We start from the raw sequence: 25,339 nt of genomic DNA, 5'->3' as shown, positions 1-25,339 counted from the left end.
TTTTCAATGCAAGTTGAGCTGCCTTCGTTTCAGCCTCAAGAGCTGATGACGTAAAAGCTGCAAGAAGATAAGTCATTACCATTTCTCCCTCTTCATTACTCCTTAATATGTTGAAACAAGCAAATAACACGAAGATAAACTAGATAGTACTCCCAACTAACAATAGAGACCAAGTACCATACCACTACACAAGAAATAAAAAACCTATTTTGAACTTTCAGCATAAACTGCAATTTCATACATCATATTTGTCTCTTTCCATCAAAGTCGACTTTGCTTCATCAATTTTCTGATCTTAATGATTTTAACACCTATGATCTCAAACATTTCACTCTCAATTTGTGAATCAAAGTCCACTATCTACACTACACAAAATGGGTAGACAAGTATACTTAATCAGTATATGCAGCAAATGGATATCAACCAGCAAACTCTATGAGTATATACTTTGATACTACATATTCTTTTCTTCTTGATTATTTATAGACATTTATTGAATTCATTATTTCTTTTAATTAGATTACACTTATTAGAATTAAATTTTCATTTTGCAGGTTTATATTACCTTCGAGAAAGCAGTTGTTCAACCCTATGGTCGAATGGGTTTAATTTCAGATCAACCCTTAGCAGAAAAGATGGATAAAGATTATTCAATTATGGAGTATTTACTCCGCCTATGCAGAGAAGCCCGTAATTTGTAGTGAGAAGTGACGCTTAAATGGAAAAGAATGTATGAATAAGACTTAAGCGAGGCAAAGAGATACAGATATTTAGGTGTTTCAGTAAGCGTTCCACTACAATGTTTTTGAATTGTCACGTACTATAGAAACATTTTTTAAATTCTGAATCTTGTTTATCAATTGTACGTCAATGTTCGTCACTTCTTTACAACAATTTCTATCAATATATCGAGAATTAAAGTATTTGTACAATCAGTAAGAAAGCATGACCAACAGATGAAAATCTATAAAGGAATTTGTTTGTTGAAAGATTATGGTAATTTTATCGCATTAGAATTGTACCGTGCCGGAGGCACGGGTTATATCTAGTTTGTAATAAATTGAACTGCACTGTAAAAGAACGAACCTTGTGTTATTTATTATTGGTACCTTCATTAAGAAGATATGTGAGGTTAGGGAAAGAGTTTATTTTTTTTTGGAAATAGATGTTTTTGTGTTAGGTGAGTTGGTTAAGATGAGAAGGTATAAACCTTCTCAGCTCATATCAAACTAACTTTTGAAGAAAATGGAGAGACTTTTCTAGAAAGATTATTGTTGGGAACATCAGTGATGTCAAACTAGAAGGAGTTAAAGCAGTAAGATTATTGTCCTTCAATAACAAATTCTCAAATAAAACAATATTACAAATAGCCGGAGAATTGTCCCACCAAGATTAACATTACTTGCATTAATTGTAATTATTAAACTTCGAGATAGTGTACGATCATGAGGGAAAACCCAAGTTTTCAAGTTTCCATGATTACTTAAGCTTAAAGTTTGTAAATTGGCAAGACCATAAAAGATTGTAGGAGGAATAGAGGTTAAGTTATTCGAATCAAAAAAATTTCTTGAAGAGACGCGAGGTTCGAGAAATTTGGTAATGACGAGAGAGTTTTTTTGAAAGAAATGATTTTGAGTTTGGTTAATTGGTTAAGATGAGAAGTTATAAACCTAGACAATGGGTTTGAAGACATATCAATGGAAGTGACCTGGCGAGAAGAATCAAAACTGATCCCGATCCATTGAACACATGGTAAGTTATACGATGCCAAATCTTTTGGATTGAAGAGATTGATCTTGAAAGTTCTTTTAGAAATTCAGTTTCATCTCCAAAGACAGAGGAAAATAAGAAAATGGAAATGAAGATGGTGGCTTAGAAAGAGAAGATAAGAAAGTTAGAGGACTAGGAAAAGGTGTGTTCATTGTTGTAATTAGTTTCTAGAGAGATAGAGGAGAACAAAATAACTAGGATAGAGAGAGTAGCTTCTAGAGAGATGAAGAACGAGAAGGAGGAATGGAGGATAAAGATTGGATTTTTATAGACAGTGGACAGCTCGTCACTATTAAAGCTCACTTTCTCATAAAGTTGTAACAGAAAAAAACTCCTCAAACCCAAAAGTTTCCCTCCCTCTTCCAAAATTACAAATTGGAGTAAAATATAATTTGGGACAACAAAAAAAGATTTGGACCAAGTGGGTCGACAGATCTATATGGCATAACACATAACATATATAGATATTTATTTTTTTAAATATATTAATTTGAATATTAAAAAAAGGATTCAAATTATTTTTTGGTTAATAAACTGGAAAGCATAGAGGGTAGGTAATGCTTGAGGAAAAAAATTACAATTTTTTGTTTTTGCTGATGTCAAAAAATGGCTTTCCGTTATATCAACATGAAAAGGGAGTTGATGCATGACACCCTCTGTTATGATCGAATATTTCGTCTAGATGATCGATATTCCTTCGATTCCCGCTCCTTCTCTTAGAAACCTGGAGGGAAAACTTGCAAAAAGAAAGAAAACCGCTCCGACGCTCAAGCCAGTCAGATTGCTCTTTACAGTAAAAGAATGAGTATTGATTGATCCTTTCGGGTGGGGAGTCGGTTCGACTTGTTTAGCTTACCTTGAAGAAGATGATACGAGACATTTTATAGGCCGAATTAGGGTTTTCCTTCGTAGTTATCCTGTATATAGGATAAATAGAAATATCTTAAGTTCAAGGATATTTCGTAAACATCCTGCCGAGGTGATAAATCTTGAATGAGATATTTCCTCCCTTAAGACTCTTGAAGTCCAAGCTTGCTTTAACACTTCCAAATCTGTAATCGACCAAGATCTTTAAAGATATTTCAGGATTAAGTCGGTAGGTCGCTTGGCGCTGCTGCCTCCCTAGTTCTGGGCGCAAGACACTGGCCGAACCTTTGCGGACCCCCCTTATTCTTTTAGAGACCCAAGGGCTGATCTGCTCATGCCGAGGGCGTTACAAGACTGGTTTCCTCTAGCCGACCTCTGAGTTAGGGGAATGTAGCGGATCGTCAATGATTCAGCGGTCTTGCTGCCTTAAGCCGGGTTGACCCGTTGGACTTCAGGTCTGATCTTGACTCTTCAGACGTTGACTAACGTCTGGACATTTTTATGCATCTACAGCTTCCATCTGAAAGTCTATACCCCGAAAGCATTCTTCTTTTTTCCTAACATCGACCTAAGAAATTTATAAAATGTAGTAGGTATTGCCTTGAAGTTAATTTTTTTTTAAACAAACATAAACAAAACAAATTTTCAAATTTAAAAACAAAAAATCAATGTTAAAATCTAGGGAATTTAATTTGTGTTGCTTTAAAAATATTAAACTAAAGTAATATATTTATTAACAAGCAGTGGCGTAATCAAGATTTACTTTGAGGGGATCTAAAAAATTACTATGTCCCTTCCAAAAATTAGAATCACAAAAATTTATGCAAATAATGATATTTTATTGATAAGTTCAAACTGTAGAAACATATGTTTAAATCAAATCAATGTTTATATATGCTATAGACAATTAACAAAGTAATGTGTAAATTTATATTTAAGTGAATGTAAAATAAATAAAGTAACTACAGAGATCGGTGAAAAAAATATGTACTAACCTTGCATACAAAAATTAAATTAATAAATTTAAGAGGGAGGGAGAATGAAAGGAAAAAAAAAGTAATTAATTTAAGTTACGAAATGTTCAAGTGGATTAGAACTTGAAGAAACCAAAAGAGATTAGACGCCAATAAGTTACCGCAACCCAAAGAGGCAAAAAGAGGAAGTAAGTATAAACATTCCCTCAAACATGAAACTAAAAGGGTTCATGGGGATAAGGCCCAAAATAAAACTCAAAAAAGAGATTATGGTCCTATCTTCCCACAAAAAGGGATTTTAGTCCTTTAGCACTTTGGACTCAATTACCCTCACAGATATGAGATATATACCGACCCAATCCCTCATCAGTTGACCTTCCTCGTCAATTCCCCCCAAATCAATACCCCACAGAAAGGGATTTTCTTCATTAGTCTTTCTCTCTAGAAACAACTTATACGTCTCACATGAAAAACCTCTCTCTATCTCTCTCTCTCTCTCCTTCTCTCTCTCTAGATCTCTCAATAGTTTTTGCTTCCTCATAATCCACTTCTGAAGGTTCATCAAACACACTATAATGCACAACCGGAACCCTAAAAGTCGAAACAAAATGTCATGAACAATTTATCATTTACATCTCCAAGCTTCTTCTTCATCTTCATGTTCAAGCTCCATTAACGATTGATAATGTTTCGTTAAGGTTTGGTAATGCTCATGAGAAGCTTTGGATAATCTTGAAGCTTCATCTTCTTGCTTTCTTTATGCTTTTATTTGTATTGGTTCATCTTCGAGGTTATGTTTCATCATCTTCGTCTTCTTTTTAGGGTTTCATCTTCAAAATTATGTTTCAGCGTCTGTACCATTTCACAAATTGTTTATTACAAAACACATTTTGTATTGTCCATTTCATATATTTTTGGGTTATTTTCCAAATAGCCCTCAACTTTATGGTCAGCTTCATGCCTAGCCCCCTACTTTATCGAAAATACCAAGATGATCCCTTTTCAGTTACCGTATAAATCCGTTAACTAGTCATCACCTCTCTCTCTCCTCCATCTCATCACTTCTTGAGAATTTATGGAGATTCTTGAGAAGTTATAGAGATTAAGAGGTTATGAAGGAAATACTAAAGGTTGTGATTAAAAGAAGAAAGAAGGGTTGAGATCTAAGGGTCATGTTTTCATAACCTAAAGAACAATTAATCATTAAGGAGTTATGGAGAAATTTTAGTGACATTTATTTAATATAATATCCATTTAGTAGAGGTCCTTTAAAGGAGGTTTTTATGGGTGGTATGAGAGAGTGATAAAATTTTACTTTTTTGAAGTAGGTAATAGATCGAACAGGTAAGATGATAGAAAAAATGTAATAAACAGTTGGATTTGTCTTGTCTTTTGGTTTGTCCCAGTCAACACAAAACTTTGTGTTTTATTATATAGGTTTTCTATTTTGGTAGATAAATAATAATAATAATTGTTGATTGGATATTGTTGATTTCAGAGATCCGAAACATTTTTTCTATGCAGGTTGTTGGAATAAGTTCTAAGAACACAAAAGAAAGGGAACTTAATGGGAGGTCGCACTGTTGATGTGGTTGGAAAGTCTGAATTTATACCAGATTACAAATTAATTTACACCCGGTTGCAAATCGAAAATGGGAATTTTTTTGATATTTTTTCACTAACAACACAATCTAATTAATTCTGTTTGTGTTATTGAAATTTATCTATTTTTTTAAGCAAAATGTGGTTTTCATCAACTTAAGTATATTTTATATATACAAAATGTGGTTTTATAAACAACAAAAAACTCTTGTGTTATATTTTGAACCAAGCAACCGATAAATCTGAAGTTGAAAAAAATATGAACTTTGTTGGCAGCAAAATGAGTATTTTCATCTACCAAACATATATTGATTACTGAAAGTTATATAAAACATACACAATAATGAGAATAAGTTGTAACATAATGTGTTTTGTTATAACAATAATCATTTTTTTCGTTTGCATTTCAATGGTGGCCAACCATGAACTCGCCAATTGTAGTTTTCTATAGGGCAAACTGCAGTGACACACTTTCAATCATTCTCCAGAAACTTGAAATCGTGACTCGTGTTTATACTGTATTAACGAAGGACGAACCTAAATGCCTTCGCACCCCCAGGGAATAGATGACCAACGTGAGTGGATATTTTATCGCAACCCTCAGATTTGGGAGTCGTCTTCTCTACTGATTTTGATGATTATGTGGGATAATCCATGAGCACTATTGTAACTGACGATATAAAATGAATTATTATGATAACAAAAAACATTATAATTGATGTGGCGTTAAAATGCCACATTTGGATCGCTTAACTTCGATGAGTTAGTTCTTTTCGTGTTTTATTTCTAATTATTTATAAGTTTTTCTTGGTAGGTACCTTATTTGGAGTTTGAAGCTTCATTCAGAATAAAACGGAACATTTATCACATTTTCATCTCATGTGGAAGAGACCGGAAGGAAAGAGAGACCAGGGGTATTTTGGTCATTTTGGCAGAGATCAGAGGTTAAGTGGCAAGTGGAGTCGATGGTGAATCCGGCGGCGAAAACGGAAGTCGAATCGGAGTTCGAACAGAAAAGTTATGGAAGAAGGAAGTCGAGGGTCATTTTCGTCTTTCTGAAAATTAGAGGAAGTGGAGACAAATTTGAAGGCACCCCTTGGTTTCCAAATGAAAAGCAAAGCCCATGAGTCCAAGATAGACAAGTAGAGATTTGATAAGCACCCCCTTGGTTTTTAAGTTAAAGTCCAAACTCCAAGTCCAGGCCCAATAATTTTAAAAGAAGAAGAAATGGGAAAAATCTATAGGCAGCCCCTCTTGGATGTCTTAGGACCAAAAAGAAACAAAAGGAAGAAGAGAGCTGAATGGGGACTTCATCTTCTTCAATTAGAAATTAGAAATTAGGGTTTGTGTGGGTGATTGAGAGGGAAGCTAGAGAGAGAAAGGAGGAGGTGAGTCGCCGGCCAAGCTTAGGCCGGCCAACACATTAGCCGGCCAAGCTTCGGCCGGCGTTATCAAGGTGAAGAACACAGCAGCCACTCGAGAAAGGAAGGAGCAGATCGGCTGGACAGAGAGGGACAGCAGCTCGGGTTCTCCATTGGAGTAGCACGGGACAACAAGGGTTTAAGGCAGCAGCTCGAGCTCGGTTTGAAGCAAGCACGGGACGTGACCGGACAGGAAGAATCAACCCGAACAGCAACCATACTTGGCCGGATCTTGTTCTTCTCTTAGCCGAGAGCTTCAAGGGTTTTCCGCCCATAATCTTGGCCGTAAACCTTAGGGTTTTTACTTAGGAACCTCTTAGATTGATTCTCCTATCTTGATTGATTTTGCTTTGGTGATAAAAATCTTAGAGAGAGAAAGCTCCACTAAGCTTTCATGGTGGTTTGGTTTGGAAGAAGAAGATAGTATTGTTGCTAAAGGGACTCATGTTTTCACTGAGGGGACACCTAATTTGCATAGTTAAGGGGAAAACAGAACTTCGCTAAGGGGAGATCGGCAGTACTTAAACGCATTATTTTCCGACGATCCTAGCCATGCGCCTCATCGGAATAGGGAGATTTTCACCTTAGCTTTTGTCTTTCTTTATTTTCTTCTTATTTATTATGTGTTCCACCATGTCTAGCTAATTCTTTGTAGTCGGATACTCGTGATACATATTTTGATGTGACAAGAGTTTTATTGCTTTTAATGATAAAATCTTTCGGATTTTTAGACCGTTCATGGACTGGAATCTGAGTAAACCAAGAGTTCGTTGACCAATCCAAGTAAATGGGTGAAGTTAACTAACTCTTCATGCTTATAGATCATTAGTACTAGTCACTATCGACTTTGTGGATCGAAGTATCCTCCTCACTTTATTCTTGCTCGACCCTTTTTCCCGAATCTGTCTCATCTCTCCTTATATAGTTTAGTTTACTTTTCGTTGTTTCTTATAAATCAATCCAAAAAAACCAAATTATCACCTTTTATTTTAGTCTAAGATAGTGAGTGACACCTAGACCGGTGGCTAGACTCTCTCGATATCCGAATTACCTCTCTATCCTTGAGGATCGATCCCGGTCTTACCGGGTTATTACTTGACGCCCGTATACTTACGGAATACGATGATAGCGCACAAAATGGATTTTGTTATATACAAAATACGTTGTGTATCATAAATTTGTTAAGAAGTGTAATCTGTTTCTAGATCTGACATCAATAGTTATCAAAAAATCTAAACGGAGACGAAATACGATGATGGAGAACAAAATGAGTTTTGTTATATACAAAATGTGTTGTGTATCATATATGTGTCAAGATTCATAATCTCTTAGTAACTCTGACATCAAAAATATCTTAACATAGATAGATATGAGGGATAAGATGGTCGAGAGATTGAGAAAAAGAACTAGAGACGAAAATGGTTATGAACATGAAGATTAACGAGATTTTTTAATCAAAATACGTTATGCTTATGTGAAAAAAACTCCTATTTCAAAACGGATTTTTGCTTTAAAAGATGATGGAGATGGTGAATAAGATGCAAAATCAGAATAAGATGATGAAGAAGATTTATGTTAGCCAAAAGGGTACCTATATATATACATATATTGTTGTTCGAGATGCCCTCTGAAAAGACATTATTAAGAGAAACTTTATTAAATTTGAGTTTCGAGACCATGGAAATAGAAATAAGTTGGTCAATTCGACCGAGATATTTCAAAATTTTGGAGAAAATCCGATACCCGAGAAACCCGAAAAGTTTGGCGGACTTAGACGTGTTTTAGACATTAGAATTTGGTGGCCAATACGCGGACAACCGTTTTTCTTATATGGACAACTATCTTATGTGGACAACGCAAAAAAATAAATTTTTTATATGGACATCAGTTTCTAAGGGGACAACTTTCTATTATTTTCACTCAAGTCCTCTTATAATCAGATATATTATTTGATGACCTCTCTCTTTCTCCATAAACCCTAGGTTAGTTTAGTCTTCATCTAATCTATTACTTGTTCTTCATCATCACCCAAATTTCTAGAGAGAGAAACTCCTTGGAGAAGCATTGGTGGTTATGGCATCAAACAAAGGCAAGGGAGCTGTTGTAGAATCTCCCCAAAGACAAAGGTTAGAACCCTAAAACTCTAAAACCGACCATTAAGAAGAAGATGGTACTGATGGCAGAGAAAATTAGAGAAGATGTGGAAGACGAAGATGGATCTATTGGTTCCGACTCTGAAAACGATGGTGAAGAGGAAGATGAATCTGGTAATTCGGGTTGTGCAAAAATATGACATAACAGAACATCACTTGCGACGAAAATCTGGCATAATCAGAAAACTTGCCAGATTTTCGTCCCAACTTAGCTTCTGTTATGCAATATTTTTGTCGGTTTTCTCCGAAAATACGGCATAACAGAAGCAAAGTTGCTACGAAAATCTGGAAAATTGTCCGATTTTGCCAGATTTTCGTCGCAAGTTATGTTCTGTTTTACCTCATCAATGTCATGAATGCCTATTATAGAAACGCCCGGAAAAACTTCTTCGGGTGCAGATTGAGGGATTTTGTCTTCTTCATCCATCCAGGGTTTGATAAAAAAATGGTAGAAACTACAGTTTACTTTTAGTAGAAGTGAAGAAAGAAGAATAAGACTAAGAAGAGATTTTGTCTTCTTCATCCATCTAGGGTTTGATAAAAAAATGGTAGAAACTACAGTTTACTTTTAATAGAAGTGAAGAAAGAAGAATAAGACTAAGAAGAAGGAAGAAGATGAAGAAGAAGAAGAAGAAGAAGAAGAAGAAGAAGAAGAAGAAGACAGTTTAGGTTTTCAATCTTTAACTATTATTTTTGTTAGTAGTCCCCAAGTTACCAATTATTAGTATGTAAGACTTTATGGAGTTGTCCCCTTATTAAATCAAAGTCAACTAAGTCAAGCATAGTTGACTCGCATCGGGCCCGAAAATAGTTGTCCATATAAGAAAAACGGTCGTCCGCGTATTGGCCACCTAGAATTTTTAAAATAACCCGTCCAATTAAGTCTGAGAACCAGAATGGACGGAGAGTTTCAAAGCCCGATCGATCCAACCTAGTGTTGTTAAAAAGGTTGGGCCAGGCCGGCCCGAAATTAAACAATCCAGGCGGGTTACGGGCCCGTTTTCCGCCCGGTCCCGGACCGCCCCGACCTTTTAAACAAATTAGTCCAACCCGAGGAATGATATGACGGTCCTCGACCGGTCGGCCCAACCAATTCCCCATAGCCCCGGCCGAAACATATGCCCTAAAGAAATGCCCTTTATAAATACTAGTCTTGCCTCTGAAACCCTACCACTGCGCTCTGATATCGTTTCTCTCATTTCTTCTTCTCCATCAGCCTAGGGTTTAGGCAGCCGTTCTCTCCACTTCAGAAGGTGATATCTTCTTCTTCTTATTTATCTTGATTTAATGATTCTGATCTTTGAATCGATTATTAGTTGTTGTAGTTTTATTCTGTTTGATTTCTCATATCCTGTTTATTATTAGGATGAATCGATTTTGAAAACTAGAATTCTTCTTTAGATCTAGTCTTCTTAGTGTTTATCGATTTTTTTAATTACGTTTAGTACTTTCTCAAAGAGATATTACTTCACGGATCTGTACAACTAGGGCATATTCTTGATTACCCCTATACCTCATTATATATAAACTGTTCATAATGATTCTGAAGCAGTAGCCAATTTGTCTGATGCTTTAGTATTGCTTGATAGTTTACTGATTCAAACTTGTTAATTCTGTTTTTGTGATATATCCCGTCTTCAACTCTGTATCGATATTATGTATTGGAATCTTGTTTAAGAAATTGTTTTCTGATTTGCTCATATTTGTTCTTATTTGTATCTGTAGTAACGTAGCATCTACTCGTCATGGGTAAAGAGAAGATTCATATCAGTATTGTCGTCATTGGACATGTCGACTCTGGAAAGTCGACCACCACTGGTCACTTGATCTACAAGTTGGGTGGTATTGACAAGCGTGTTATTGAAAGATTCGAGAAGGAAGCTGCTGAGATGAACAAGAGGTCTTTCAAGTACGCATGGGTTCTTGACAAGCTTAAGGCTGAACGTGAGCGTGGTATTACCATTGATATTGCATTGTGGAAGTTTGAGACCACCAAGTACTACTGCACTGTTATTGATGCCCCAGGACATCGTGATTTCATCAAGAACATGATTACTGGTACCTCTCAGGCCGATTGTGCTGTCCTCATCATTGACTCCACCACTGGAGGGTTTGAAGCTGGTATCTCTAAGGATGGACAGACCCGTGAGCACGCTCTTCTTGCTTTCACCCTTGGTGTCAAGCAGATGATCTGTTGTTGTAACAAGGTATATTTTGTTTAGTGTTGCTTATGATATTTTGATGTTCATTACTTCATTTATTGGTTTGATGATACTAATTGTCCTGTTTTTGTTAATAGATGGATGCTACTACTCCCAAGTACTCCAAGGCAAGGTATGAGGAAATCGTTAAGGAAGTCTCATCATACTTGAAGAAGGTTGGATACAACCCAGACAAAATCGCCTTTGTTCCCATCTCTGGGTTTGAGGGTGACAACATGATTGAGAGATCCACCAACCTCGACTGGTACAAGGGACCAACCCTACTTGAGGCTCTTGACCAAATCAATGAGCCAAAGAGACCCTCAGACAAGCCACTCCGTCTTCCACTTCAAGATGTTTACAAGATTGGTGGTATTGGAACTGTGCCAGTGGGACGTGTTGAGACTGGAGTCATCAAGCCCGGTATGGTTGTCACTTTTGGTCCCACTGGATTGACCACTGAGGTTAAGTCCGTGGAGATGCACCACGAGGCTCTCCAGGAAGCACTTCCAGGTGACAATGTTGGATTCAATGTTAAGAATGTTGCTGTCAAGGATCTCAAGCGTGGTTTCGTTGCCTCCAACTCCAAGGATGACCCAGCCAGGGAAGCAGCCAACTTCACCTCCCAGGTTATCATCATGAACCACCCTGGTCAGATCGGTAACGGATACGCTCCAGTTCTTGACTGCCACACCTCCCACATTGCTGTGAAGTTTGGTGAGATCCTCACCAAGATCGACAGGCGATCAGGAAAGGAGCTTGAGAAGGAACCCAAGTTCTTGAAGAATGGTGATGCTGGTATGGTTAAGATGCTTCCAACCAAGCCCATGGTTGTTGAGACTTTTGCCGAATACCCACCCCTTGGTCGTTTTGCTGTTAGGGATATGCGACAGACAGTTGCTGTCGGAGTCATCAAGAGTGTTGAGAAGAAGGATCCATCAGGTGCCAAGGTCACCAAGTCAGCTGCCAAGAAGAAGTGAACCGTGCAGTTCAACCGCACAGTAGATTTCTTCGAACTTCATTCCTCCTTTTATCATAAAGACCTACTACTTTTTAGTTGTTTCGTCAAACTATTATGTTTTGTTTGTTGTCGATGTAGCTCTCTGCCGTCACCTTCTATCTCCAGGCTCTATGAGAACTGGGTGTTAGACAGGCGGTGGCAGTTGTTACATTGAACAAGTTCTGTCGTTAATTTCGTCTTTTGTTTTTCAAGTCAAGAGTGTTGAACTATACTGCAGTTGGTTTTATAGGGTATTGTTATACTGCAAAGATGATGATGCTTTATATTCTAGTTTACAAGTTTTAATTATCTTACTGGTTTCAAGTACTTGTTAATTTTCCTCGTGAGCATTTCTCCACCTGCATCTACCAGCTCTATTTGCTCAGAGATACTGGTCTTGCAGGCTAAATTAGGTTAATTTTTTTAAGGGTATGGTGTGTTATGAACATTTTCCATTAATGACGCGACGAGCTCTTCATATGCTCGTTTCGGGGAGCTCATTCAGTGCAGACAGGGTTTACACTGCTTTTGATTACATTATGTACTTGTCCTGTGGGGATAATTGGTATTTGCTGATACATGTTTTGCAAACTTCCCCTCCAAAAGAGGTTTGACAGGAATGTTGAAAAAAATGTTACTTGAAAGGCAGATTATTACAATCATGTCTATGACAGTATTGTACAAGCCATTTGTCAAGCTCTGCTAACATAAAATATATCACAAATACATGTTTTGTAGTTCAATGCTTTGGGTTAATTCCAATCTATCTTTCTTAGTAACCCCATAGTTTGTTTTTTTTTCTCAACTGACAGAAAACAAGTCATAAAAAATGTTTTTACTTTTCCTTTCCTTTTCTCTAATCACCATTGCCTCAACCGAAGTCCACCCACCATTAACGCCTTCTAACACCACCAACTTTTCTTCTTTTCTCTCTAAAGCTTCAACAGAGCTCCAAGAAAAGCTTCTTGCTAGAGCTTTAATTGACAAAAGTATTAGAGATATGAAGCTTCACGGTGAGAGAGAGAGAGAGAGATAAAAGTCAATTGATGGTTGTCTTCGTCAGCAGTTATGGTGGTATCACTGTTGTGGAGTTGGCGGATGGAGAAGATGAATATTTTTTTTTTTTGTTGTTGTGCGTTGACCTATGGTTTTCGGTATGTAAAGATAGAAAATAAAACATAATTACTTTTGAAATGAAAGTGAAAAAGAAAAATGAATATGGGATTTTAAGTTTAATTGCGTATTATAGTAGTATTAGAAGTCAAATAAAAATGTTGGACTAACAGGAGATACAAATTTTCCAATTAGCCATAAATCAGGGTCAGTCAAATTGGAATTAACCCATAAACTATTCACATTGCGCGACCTAACCGACCAGTGGGAAAGCGTTGCTCTTTCGTTTATTCCCCCCCAAGCCCCCACTTCGCACCGCCACAAAGAGCGGATTTTCCGTAAGATTAAACCAAATCTGATACCAGACGATACGTCCGGTCCGTGCCCTCATCGCTGGTTGGGGTTGGTAGGGGGTATCGCTACTCGAAGTATACGTCTCGGTCATCAAAACAAAAAGAGAAATCTAGAGAGAGAGAGAGAGAGAGAGAAAAAGAGAGGGTCAGCAGCAGGCTTGATGGAAAACCTATTGGAGTTCATCACGTAACGTTGAATTGATCTTCTCGAATTCTCCTCATTCTCTTTTTCTTCCCATTCAACTTTATCAATCAAACTATTTCATCATTTCTCAAATCCATTAGGTATTTCCTCTATCTTATATCAGTTCTAATTAGGGTTTTGTGTTTCGATGTTGTTGACTATTGGTATGTGCATTCTAGGGCTTATATTTTGATGAACTAATTCGATTATTTAATTTAATTTGTCATACGTTTTTATTGGATTTCAGCTAATTCAACCGACCTTTGATTTAGTATTTGTTCAGGTTTGTGGTCAACTATTCAGCTTCAGTTGCTCTGGCTTTTGTTCTATTAGGGAATTAGGGATAGGATATTTTCTGGTGCCCTAATAGACTGAAAGATGGATTTGGTATCAAGTTGCAAGGTATTATTTACTTCTACAATGATTAGTTTCATCCCCATTACTGAGGGATTATCGGCCGTATCTATTACAACTGTGAACTGTCAGACTGTTAGTGTCTTTGATTATCAGACAGTTTTGAATGAGCTAATGCATATTTTCCCTCAATGATATGATACCTCTAGAAATTTTTGTATTTTGTTAGTAATGGCGACGGTGGGTATGCCAATACTTGTCAGATATTGCTGATTTTGTGTAAATTGTGGTCTCACATTGCTTCAATTTAGTCTTATAAACATGTTTGTTTTAGGAAAAATTGGGGAGCTTCCGAGTAAAAGATCTCAGGGAAGTCCTAACCCACCTTGGTGAGACAAAGCAAGGGAGAAAGCAGGTACCTACTAAATCTTTTTATTTAGTTTTCTTGATGGTCATGTCTTTTTTCCTTCGTGACTCAAAATTGTGCAGATGCTTATCTAGAAATTGAGAACAAAAAAAAAAAAAGTCAAAATGCCTCTAGGCCTTTTTTTTTTCTTTCATTTCTTTTCCAAACCCTCTTTAATTCATTTGTTTGTGTCTTCTTTTAAATTGAAAACATGTTTATTATGATGTGTAGGACCTTCTAGACAAAATTGTAGCTATTCTTTCAGGCGAGCAAGGTAACTGGTTTAGCTCTTGTATTGCGTTTTTTGAAGTGTTAACTTGGATAATGATCTATATGTATACGTTTATTGCTATGTCATCATGTAACTTCTTTTTTACTTCTCTTTTTAGGTAGATGTAGCTTGGTTGATGTTGTTCTATACATATTGATTGCGATACTTGAGTTCCCTAAAATTTGGAACAATGCTTTGTCACGATATCATTTCTGGCATTTGTTCTAAGTCTGCAAGATTGGGTGGGGTGCAAGTTACTAATAGGTCTTGATGCAAGCTGAAACCTCTGATGTAAAAATCACTAGATTTTGTTTAACACCGCCTTTAGCTCTCTCTGCCTGGGGGACTAAACTAAGGAAATAAACTGAAGAACAACTCTCTGTACTCCGAAGTTTTGACTAGAACATAAATATATTCAAGAAGGCAGAGAAATAGTAAAAAAATTGATAAAATAAATATAACATTTTGAAGCCTTAGCAAGAGAAAATTTGACCCTCTGCACCAGAGTGTATGGTTGTTGAACCCAATTAATAAGTAAAGACAACAAACTGGGAAGAAAAAATAATACTTGTCCTAATCTTGAAAGCAACGAATAAATAAAAGCAAGTACAAGAAATTAGATAGGATATGCGCTTCTTGTAGTCGGCTATGCTGGTGGTTGTAATGTGCAAATCAAATTTGCTTCTGTTGTCTTGGAAAGTGTGTAGTTTAAATGAGTTTATGAAAACGGAACCCGAATTGTGACTGGCCGACAAGTTAGGGGCAGCGCCTTTGTGCTTGAGATTGGATTGTTTTGCGCAGGGGTGCCATAAAAGGGTATTGCTGTTTCTGATGGGTTGGGGAGTGGGATTTTTTTTTGAAAAATTAAATTAATATCAAAGTGGGAACATCTGGGGTGCAACAACTAGTTCCTCTTGATACATTAAAAAATATTGGGATGATTAAGTATAATGGCATTAGGAATAATGAAAACAGTGGCCTTATTTGTTGTGAGGATGATTTATTTAAGTAGAAGATTATCCTCTTAATGGTACTTCAGATAAATTCACGTTGGAAGCCCTGCAAGTGTTGTCTGATCTCGCATGTGTTACTATTATTCTGTGAAATGTAGGGATGTTTATCTGGAGGGATCATTATGGTTATAGCTTCAATATTAGAAAAATACATTATGTGGTCATGCTAGCAAGACTTTGTGAGAGGGTGTTATCATTAATATGTCAAGGGCAGAAAAGGGCAATTTATTATTAATATGTCAAATTACACGCTATATTTCATGTTGTTGTCATTTAAAATAATGGGGTTTCGAAGTTGTGAAAAATGCTTTCCCTTGTTCTTCTTCTCAGAATACATTAGCTGAAGAATGATGGCTGAGAAGATTCTGCTGCATCCCTACGTAGACCTTTTCTAAAATTGTGTATGATTCGGCCATCAATGTGCATTTAACATATATTTGGCCTTATGCTGCAGTTGCCAATATGCAAGTCCCAGGGAAGAAAAATTCGATTGGGAGAGAAGGTGTTGCCAAAATAATTGATGACACATACAGGTGCTTTCTTATTGTTAGTTTCTATCTAGCAATGTGAACAACAGAAGAATTTTGATTCTACTCAGCATATAAATATACTGCAAGCCTTCACACTTCCTAAGTTGATTGTGTTTATTCCCGCATATATTCTAATGCTGCCAAAAGTTTATTACATTTTTATCTGTTCTTGTCGCGTAGCTGTAAAATAAGTTGTGTATGCTGGTTTAAAGTCCTCCAAAATGCAAGCTAATAATCCTCGCTCTGCTTCCAGAAAAATGCAGAAATTTGGGGCTACAGAGTTAGCATCTAAGCAGAGTGATTCAGACGTTGACATTGCAAAGCCCAAAGAAGAGGTTGATGATTCTTTTCAATCAAATATGAAGGTCCGCTGTCTTTGTGGAAGTACATTGACTACTGACACAATGATTCAGGTAATGAAGTTGATAGATTGTTGATTTAGTAGTTAGTGATTTCTTGTTGGGTGCCCGTAGATGGAAGCAACTTGTTTTGCAGACAGAGTTGATTGCCAGTATTTCAGACTGGTTCTGGTGGTACTGATCCATTACTATCACCACTATTGGGTCGTATATTGGGTGATTCTCATTATCCAGCCTTTTTGCCGCTGATGATTTATGGGGATCTTATTTTTAACCTAACAGACCAACATCATCATTTTCCTTAGATTGAGGTATAGAAAAAGGAAGAGTATTTGATTCAAGTTACTTGTATTTGAACTGTCTATTTCTTGCAAGGTTGTCAGGGGCGAAAAGTGAAGCGGGGTGGGGTTATTTTGTGAGGCAGAGCGAGTGAGAGCAGTAGATATGGTTACATATCATAGAATATATATACGTATATACATATGCATACATATTATATATGTAATAATTTGGTATATTAAACCAACAGATAAATGAAATATTAGTAATTTATAGATTAAGGCTATTACATTTAAGTTTCCTAAAGGCCACAGGAACTTAAAAAGGCACTACTCAGATAGGAGCACACAAATTAAGTTGACAAAATAAATTTTAGCCCACCATTCCCTGGGAGTTGGTATAACTGGAAAGGAGACGAAAAGAAGAGTTTGAAGAAAGCGTTTTGGTTCATATCTATGCATACTTTTAAGTATTGATTAACAATCTTAACGTAGTTCGTTTGACTTTTGTACCATTGATCCAATGGATCATAATTCCTTTAGTTTGACTTTGCCGCCTAAAGCCTAATAGTCTACACCTAGTTCTGTTCGTCGTAAAATTTCTGAATTTTCTCTGCTCTTTTCACTCTGATGTTACACTATCCTAATCTCCCATAACTCTGAACACATATAATCAAGGGTCTTAAATTTAATGCTGGTGGTGGTAATATTGTTTTATTTGAGTAATTTGAATTAGTATAAGGTTGTACATACTTCCTAGATCTTTGCAGTGAGTCTAGGGAGGTTTAGAAGTTTGGAAGGTCTGTAATGTTGTTAACAGAACCACCCTAGAAACAGTGAAGTCTGAGAAAGGGTTTGATTTGTATTTATCATTTCACTATTATGGAGCTACTCTCTGTTCAATATGTTTTCCTTTTGGTTGTTTTTGATGCGGTGTTTTTAATTTGTAGTGTGAAGATCCACGGTGTCGAGTATGGCAGCATATGGCCTGTGTTGTTATTCCAGAGAACTCCACGGACGGTGTTCCACCCCTTCCATCTCAATTTTATTGCGAACTCTGTCGCATCAAACACGCAGATCCGTACGTTACAACTTATTCTTATTTAATATTCTTAACCATTTCTTATTACTTGTTAGCATAGAGAATCAGAGATTACTTGGTAAAATTTCATTTTGTATGATAGACACAGGTCCTTCTATTGTTACTTGTCATTTATGACTTGAAAACTTCTTAGTTCATTGTTGGCTCAATTTATCTTACAAAGGTTTACAGCTGGGTGTGATGTGAAGATTGTTACAGCTAGGGTCGGTCTGTTATTTTGGAGTGTTTCTAGCCTCCGGGTTTTTTTGTAGAATAATATCCAGCTTTTTTGGTACTTCTATGCTCACTCTTTGTTTGAATGTTTCAGAATATTCAGCACCTTCTTCACTTTGCGTTCAAGTTCGACATGTTGATTAAACTAGTTCTAATTTTTTCTGCATAAACTCATTTTTGTTTCTCAAGTCATGTTAGGTGTGCACAAAATTTTCGATTATCATCCACATGTCCGTTTATGAACAGTTTTCCATGCATCTTATTGTGTTTGTAGAGATGAATCTTGCTCTTTGTTGGTATTTAATAATTTGTTATTTTCTCAATAAGTAGGTTCTTGCAGACAGTGAAACCGTTATTACATCCTGTGAAGTTGTACCCCTCCGATATTCCAGCAGATGGGTAAGTGTAACTTTTTTGTAACTTCTGTGAGTTTCTTGTTTGATGAATAAAGTTGAATCTGTGAGCAGTTCTTTGTCCTATTCCCTCATCTCAAGTACTACAGATTAAAGTTTAAACCAAGCTATTCAAAGTCGAAATTTGTCAGTGAAATGGACCGAGAAATTTCGGTTTCAACCCGTATAGACAAGAAATGGAGGTTACATGATTTTTATTCTAAGTATGGCGAAATATTTCGACAAACTTGAATTACCCTCCAACTTGCAGAACACAAAAAGCTGTAGATAGAGAAATAATGGAGGCAGTCAATCATTATAGATTGATCCGAAATCTGATTCAAATCCAATATAGCACCTATGGGTACATAAGAAATGTATCAAATCGGTTCTTTTTAATGAATAGATCCGATTGCAACTTTGAATATGGAATTCAAAGGGATCAAATAGGAAATGATACTCTGAATCATAGAACTATAATGAAATATATGAAACCCTAAAGCATCAGAAAGCTTTAGAGAGAGAAAGGGGAGTAACATACCTTGTGAACAATGTAGTGGAGTTTCAGTCTTTGGGGACAATGATTTGATTAAAAAAACCCTAAAGGAGAGGCCCTAAAGAGGAAGATGGCGTGAAGAAGGGGCCGCAGCGAAGTTCTGATTGGAGAATGAAAGAAAACCCTAATCTTTTCGTTTAACTTTTTGGTTTGTTGGATATGACCCCCTCTTTTTATTAAGTGCTGGAGTGGAGTTTACCCCTTCAGTAAATATTAATTGACATTACACCTTTAATTAGTTAGTTTTCTTAGTTGTTAACAAAAGACCCCCTCATTTAACCGACATTTGTTAGTGTTCCTTATATTCTTACAAAATACTCCCTAACTTAGCGGGCTTACTGTCAATGTTCAGATAGTTTCTTACAAAAAACCCCCACTGAGCCAACTTTGGTTAGTTCTCCGTCACGTTATTACAAGGAACCCCTTGACTTAGAATGTCCATGTTAGTGTTCAAACACAAAATACCCCCTAATTAGCAGACTTGTGTTTGTGTTCAACATATTTTTCAAAAATACTTCATAATTTAACCAGCTTTTGTTAGTGTTCTGTTAATTTTTTATTACAAAATTCCCCTTTTTTTTCCTGAAGGACCCTAATACTTTTCTAGGGAAACCCACTATTTAAATGGGTAATGTGTTAAAGAGGTGGGTGAACCTGTAATGGAGGATGACCAAATTAAGTGTTTGTCTAGAGTCTCGTTGAGAAGTTTGTGTTAAAGTATGGTAACATATTTTTATGCTTATTTATTGTCTAATGATCTTGCGACAAACTATTATATGACATTTCTATCATTTGCACAGCACAACCTTTTCGTCATTTTTATACATTTGTTAAAATTTTACACTGACCGACATGTTTTTATTTCCGAGCTTACTTAAGTATAGACTGAAACCGACATTTAATTACCGTGGTTTAAACTCATCATTTTTTCATTCTGAAAAATTATCTTGCTATGTTTTTTTCCAGCATTTTCTGGAAGTTACAGTTGAATATTTACTATAGTTTCCAGCTGTCACTGAAGTGGTATATGAGTGAAAAGAAAGCAAAAGAAACTAAGAAATAACCATGATGTATAGGACATTCAAGAGAAATCTAATTTCTATCGGACTTTCATGGATGGGCTAATAACGTGCAAAACTAGTCATTATAGTGGGGAGACCAACCTACGTTGTGTCTCAATATTTCCCATGTTTGGTTTACCTTCTTTTCTATCTTTTACGTTTGTTGGGAGACACTTTTTATGGTTGCGAATCTTAATTGAGGATGATAATATGAAATGCCTGCAGTGCTAACCCACCGCAGTCGAGTGTAGAAAAAACATTTTCACTGTCTGCAGCGGATAGGGAAATGATGCAGGGAACAGAATATGATGTTCAGGTTGGTTCATGGATTTTCTCTTAGAATTGTTTTTGGTGTCTTGAGAGTTCAGATACTGGGTTCTCTGACTGAATGATTGTTAACTGGGCATCTGACTTTGGTTCTATTTAGGTATGGTGTATTCTTCTCAATGATAAGGTTCTATTTAGGATGCAGTGGCCTCAATTCCCGGATCTGCAGATTAATGGTATGTAAAGTTTATTATAGTAGTCATTTTAAATTTTCGTTAGATGCATGGATTCATGATCATCAAGTATAAATTCTTTTGCTTCTTTTGTCTGCAACATGGATCCTTGACCTTTTTTTGGTAACAACTGACAACTGACTTTTGATCTGTTCAATCTGAAATATCTTGTCTTGAATGCCTGCGTATTCTGTTGACTGGCTGGCCCTATACTTAACCTTTGTATGGGGTTTGTTGACATTGACAGGTATTGCAGTCCGCACTATTAATAGACCCGGGTCTCAGTTGTTGGGAGTAAATGGTCGTGACGATGGTCCTATAGTAAGTCTCTCTTTCTATTTGACTTTTCTCCCATATTGGTTATGCTGATAAATCACTTACAAATTTAGGACCTGGCAGAAACTTTTCTCTTATTCGACACTAACCCTCATTAATATTTTTCTTGACACCCTTCTACGTTATTGCTAGATCACGTCATGTACAAGGATAGGGATCAATAAAATATCTTTCACAAGATCTGATGCTCGAACTTTTTGTGTGGGTGTCAAAATTGTGAAACGCCGTACAGTTCAGCAGGTATTTATCCTTGTTATTGTCTCACCTGCTCCCCATCTTTATTTTTATTTTTTCAATCTTGTTCTATTCGAGTTCTTGCGGAAGACTTCTGTTATGGCTAATAAATTGATTTGAAGGAAAATGGAGTCTGTAATATGCAAGGAAGTCAATTTTCTTTAGTTAGTAACAGTCTTCTTGAACTTTTTTTTCTGTCACGTAGCGTTTTATGGTTGGTAATTCAGTGTTCTATTAGGTGCTCAGGTTGATTCCAAGTGAACTAGATGGTGAGCGTTTCGAGGATGCCCTTACACGTGTTTGCCGTTGCATAGGAGGTGGTAATGCTGCTGGGGATGCGGATAGCGACAGTGATTTGGAAGTTGTTGCAGAGTCAATTACTGTCAATCTCCGCTGCCCTGTAAGTAGTAGCATGTATATTTGTATTATCATGTAGATTTTCTTTTAGAGTTCATTCATGTCTTTGAAATGCCACTAGCCTATTAGTATGTTCCAAATTTGAAGCTTGAGGTATGAGAAAAATGTATGGCAGTGAGTCTTAATTTTAGGGAGGACAACTTAGGATAAACAAATCATCCCTGCAAGACATGAGTACTTCAGTTATCTACATGTGGCTCGTCTATTGACAATTTATGCCGCTTACACCCAAAATTCTGCCCAGGAGCCTGGCCTTTCTTATTATCCCCTTCTATAATCATGATTTTTATTTATATACCAATTTCCCTGCCACAGTTGCTGCTAGGATAATGTTGTTACTATGGGTCATCCTATTTGTTTGGTTGGCCTAGATATTCCTTTCGTTGAGTTTTGAATGACAAAACCTTTCCCAATGTAAAGTCTTGTTGGGCTGGGTTCCACTGTGCAAGGTTCAGTTTTTGGTCAGAAAGGGGACAAGAATAAAAGACTGAATGGACAAGTTAAATTGTGTTCTAGGCAATTCCTTGAATGTATATTAGATTGGACAAATTATCAGCACAAGGGAACATAAGTACTACAAACACTTACAAAAAGAACAAATATTGTATTGTGTCATGAATTAGTGGAGATAGAGGGTGCTGCTTGTTTGTCCTACTAATGAATTAATTGTCAGGGATGTGATTGATGATTGTATTTATAATTCATTACTCCTGAACCCTAACCGTTGGGCCTCCTCCCGACCTGTTATTTTGCGTTCTAGATTATATAGCAATTCTTTCAATTTGCTTCCAGATTCTACCATGTACTGTTACATCAACCAATTTTCTGTATTATGGGTTGGTATAATTCGGGTTAACTTATATCTTATTCGTTATCATGGTTTGGTAATCATATCAAGTTATTACTTACTTACGTGGCCGTATGGAAATGGTAGATGAGCGGTTCTAGAATCAAAACTGCTGGAAGATTCAAACCTTGTGCCCACATGGCTTGTTTTGATCTTGAGACTTTTGTTGAACTTAATCAAAGGTCCAGGAAGGTGAGCTTCTCAACAAGTTTCATTCTCCATTTATTTTTGTCGATTCTCTTTTGTAAGGTGTTGAACAAACTCACTTTGTTTTCAGTGGCAATGCCCCATTTGCCTGAAAAACTACTCCTTGGAGCATATAATTATCGACCCATATTTCAATCGCATCACCACAATGGTAGTTCCTTCTATTGATCCCCTTTTCCCCTAACATCATACAGGGTGTCTGTGTTAATGTTTTAGTATCGTTATCTTAAACTAGTGTACGTAATGTGCAGATGAGGGGTTGTGGAGAAGATGTCACTGATGTAGATGTGAAGCCTGATGGTTCCTGGCGTGCAAAGAATGAAAGTGAGTGCTGGGATCTTGCACAGTGGCACTCCCCAGATGGTTCCCTTTCTGTTTCTACGGGCAGAGATGTCAAACCTGACCCTGATACCTCGAAGGAGATTAAACAGGACGGAGTTTCAGGAGGACGTACTTGCTTGAAATTAAGAATTAAGACAAGAAACCGGACATGGGAAGTTAAAAGACCTGAAGATAACCACGTTCTAGCTTCTGAAAAGCTACTAGGAGAAAATAATCATGGCCACCAAAATGTCATCCCTATGAGCAGCAGTGCTACTGGAAGTTGTAGAGATGGTGAAGATCTAAGTGTTAATCAGGATACTGCTGGGCATTATGACAACGTTCCCAGAAATTTCAGTGAACCCGATTCTTTTCCTCTCAACCTTGACTCAGCTTATGGAGTTGTCAACAAAGGTCCATCTGCTCCTTCAGGGAACACGGATGTCATTATTCTCAGTGATTCTGAAGACGAGAATGAAAATCCAACTCTCCATCAGGCTGTCTATGAGACAGGTCAGACTAATGCCTGTGGTACTTCTTTCACTGTTCCATCTTCTGGAGTTCCGGTCTCGTATCCCGAAGATCCCAGTCTTGTTACTGGCAGTGATTCTTGCACGGGTCTTCTAAATGGGTATGGAGATGAGTTTGGGATGCCTCTGTGGCCATTGCCTTGTAGTACTCAAGCTGGGCCTGGGTTACAACTGTTTGGTTCTGAGACAGATGTCTCAGAATCATTAGTTAATGTTCATCATACTCCCACTACTTGTCCCACGTCCACAAATGGCGACTACTCGTTCGCTCCAGATATGACTATAGGATATACAACAGAATCCCAAACGTCTGTGTGTCCCACCACCAATATGAATGGTGGCTTGGTTGGCAGTCCCTTAGCATTTGGTGAAGATGACCCTTCTCTGCAAATTTTTCTTCCCACTTGCCCAGCTACTTCATCGGCAAATGCTGATACAGGAAACCAACCTCTCATGACAACTGGTTTACGTGAGGAAGACTGGATATCTCTTAGGGTTGGTGATGGGGTTGGGACTGTTGGTCATGGTCAGTCGGCAGCTGCAAGTGGTTTGGATACGAGAAATCAATGTCTGTCTAAAGAGGGTAGGTTGAGTCTTTAGCTAACATTGGTGTGATTCTCTTCTTATTTCTTAGATGTTACAGTTTTGCTATTTTTTGTGTTTTTAGAGTATACTAGCGCCAATATCGAGTATCGCCAGGACTTTTGGTACCTCTCGTTTACACGTACATGCAAATGGAGTTGGAGTCCACTCAGTCAATTTAGTGATGGAAAATATAGAATAGATCAACGGATTAGATGGATTTCTAGCCCCCACCATATCCATTTTATTATGTTTGATTTGGTTGATGTATTGCTTACGATTGACAAAAGATCGTCCATTCATTTTCTTCCAAAGCACATTTCCCTTTGATATTTTCTTGGTCTAACACTTCCTATTTCTTATTTGCAGCTTCTTTACTTGTGAGCATGAATGATGAGGGTTTTGATAGGACAACTACAGATCAGCAAAAATCTAGTAGCCCTTTCTCGTTTCCTCGACAACCAAGGTCTGTACAATCGAGATCTGTACGGCCAAGGTTGTACCTCTCTATCGATTCTGACTCTGATTAGATCCAAAGTGGGATATGGCTGCAGTGTACATTATGATCTCGTCTGGAACGAAGGAAGGCTAAGTTTTTTGCATAAAGTTGTAGGAAATGAAAGCAAGAAATCAAATCCAGAAAAGTCTGCAGATTCGCTCGTGATTCCCATGACAAGTCTAATTGCTAATTGCTCGTTGGTGTAAAGAATTCGCGCAGTTCATTTGTAAGGCCTTCTATGTCTTCCGCAATATTTTCAATTACTTTTATCTCTTCCAATCTAGACTGGTGCGACTGCTTTTATGCCTCTGCAAACTTTTCCGACTGTTTGATCTGATAATGTGCAGGATTTTGTTTGATCCTATTCCTATCTGCATCTGTCCAGTGGAGAACTTTTTGTTATCAACATTATGATTGGGAGAAGGCGCTTTCCCGAGTCAAAATTTGGCGGCACCTTCCATGAGTTAAGTATAATTTAATGCTTAGCCCTATAATTTTATGCCTCTGCAACAACTGTTGAAGCTTTTTAGGGGTAGGAGATCTGTAAATTTTCCGAGTTTTTCATGAGAAGATTTTTTTTTATAGCAGACCGCTGTATATACATGAACTAGTCTTTAGAAATGAATGAAAACTTTCTAAATTACAGTTTTCTTTTTTTTTCTTCACCGAGGAATATCTCAATCAACAGGCTTA

At 37.1% G+C, this 25,339-nt stretch overlaps 2 protein-coding genes across 5 annotated transcripts; both read left to right on the top strand.

Moving 5' to 3' along the window:
• Nucleotides 1–9,977: 9,977 nt before the first annotated feature.
• Nucleotides 9,978–12,297, top strand: LOC147558319 (elongation factor 1-alpha). Its single transcript, XM_086659979.1, has 3 exons — nucleotides 9,978–10,040; nucleotides 10,513–10,994; nucleotides 11,087–12,297. Exons 2-3 carry the CDS (start codon nucleotides 10,533–10,535, stop codon nucleotides 11,966–11,968), a joined length of 1,344 nt encoding a protein of 447 aa, XP_086516105.1. The 5' UTR covers nucleotides 9,978–10,040; nucleotides 10,513–10,532; the 3' UTR covers nucleotides 11,969–12,297.
• Nucleotides 12,298–13,311: 1,014 nt separating this feature from the next.
• On the top strand, nucleotides 13,312–25,286 carry LOC147558318 (E3 SUMO-protein ligase SIZ1-like). 4 transcript variants are annotated; one of them, XM_086659975.1, is made up of 18 exons: nucleotides 13,312–13,739; nucleotides 13,922–14,040; nucleotides 14,327–14,407; nucleotides 14,630–14,672; nucleotides 16,137–16,215; nucleotides 16,466–16,625; nucleotides 17,800–17,930; nucleotides 18,495–18,563; nucleotides 20,399–20,489; nucleotides 20,601–20,676; nucleotides 20,921–20,994; nucleotides 21,142–21,249; nucleotides 21,482–21,643; nucleotides 22,595–22,699; nucleotides 22,785–22,865; nucleotides 22,966–24,148; nucleotides 24,517–24,872; nucleotides 24,994–25,286. In XM_086659975.1, exons 2-17 carry the CDS (start codon nucleotides 14,017–14,019, stop codon nucleotides 24,675–24,677), a joined length of 2,628 nt encoding a protein of 875 aa, XP_086516101.1. In that variant the 5' UTR covers nucleotides 13,312–13,739; nucleotides 13,922–14,016; the 3' UTR covers nucleotides 24,678–24,872; nucleotides 24,994–25,286. The 4 variants fall into 4 exon arrangements, with proteins under 4 accessions (XP_086516101.1, XP_086516103.1, XP_086516104.1 ...); XM_086659977.1 differs by having other exon boundaries at nucleotides 13,327–13,739; nucleotides 22,966–23,548; XM_086659978.1 differs by having other exon boundaries at nucleotides 13,339–13,739; nucleotides 13,911–14,040; nucleotides 22,966–23,548.
• The last annotated feature ends 53 nt before the right edge of the window (nucleotides 25,287–25,339 follow it).

Source organism: Eschscholzia californica, unplaced genomic scaffold (assembly GCF_041429995.1).
Source record: "Eschscholzia californica isolate CP2 unplaced genomic scaffold, dmEscCali1.0.p SCAF_2, whole genome shotgun sequence".
Classification (NCBI taxonomy): domain Eukaryota; kingdom Viridiplantae; phylum Streptophyta; class Magnoliopsida; order Ranunculales; family Papaveraceae; genus Eschscholzia; species Eschscholzia californica.
The sequence above is the reverse complement of the archived record's forward strand: the minus strand, read 5'-3'. Positions and strand labels throughout refer to the sequence as shown.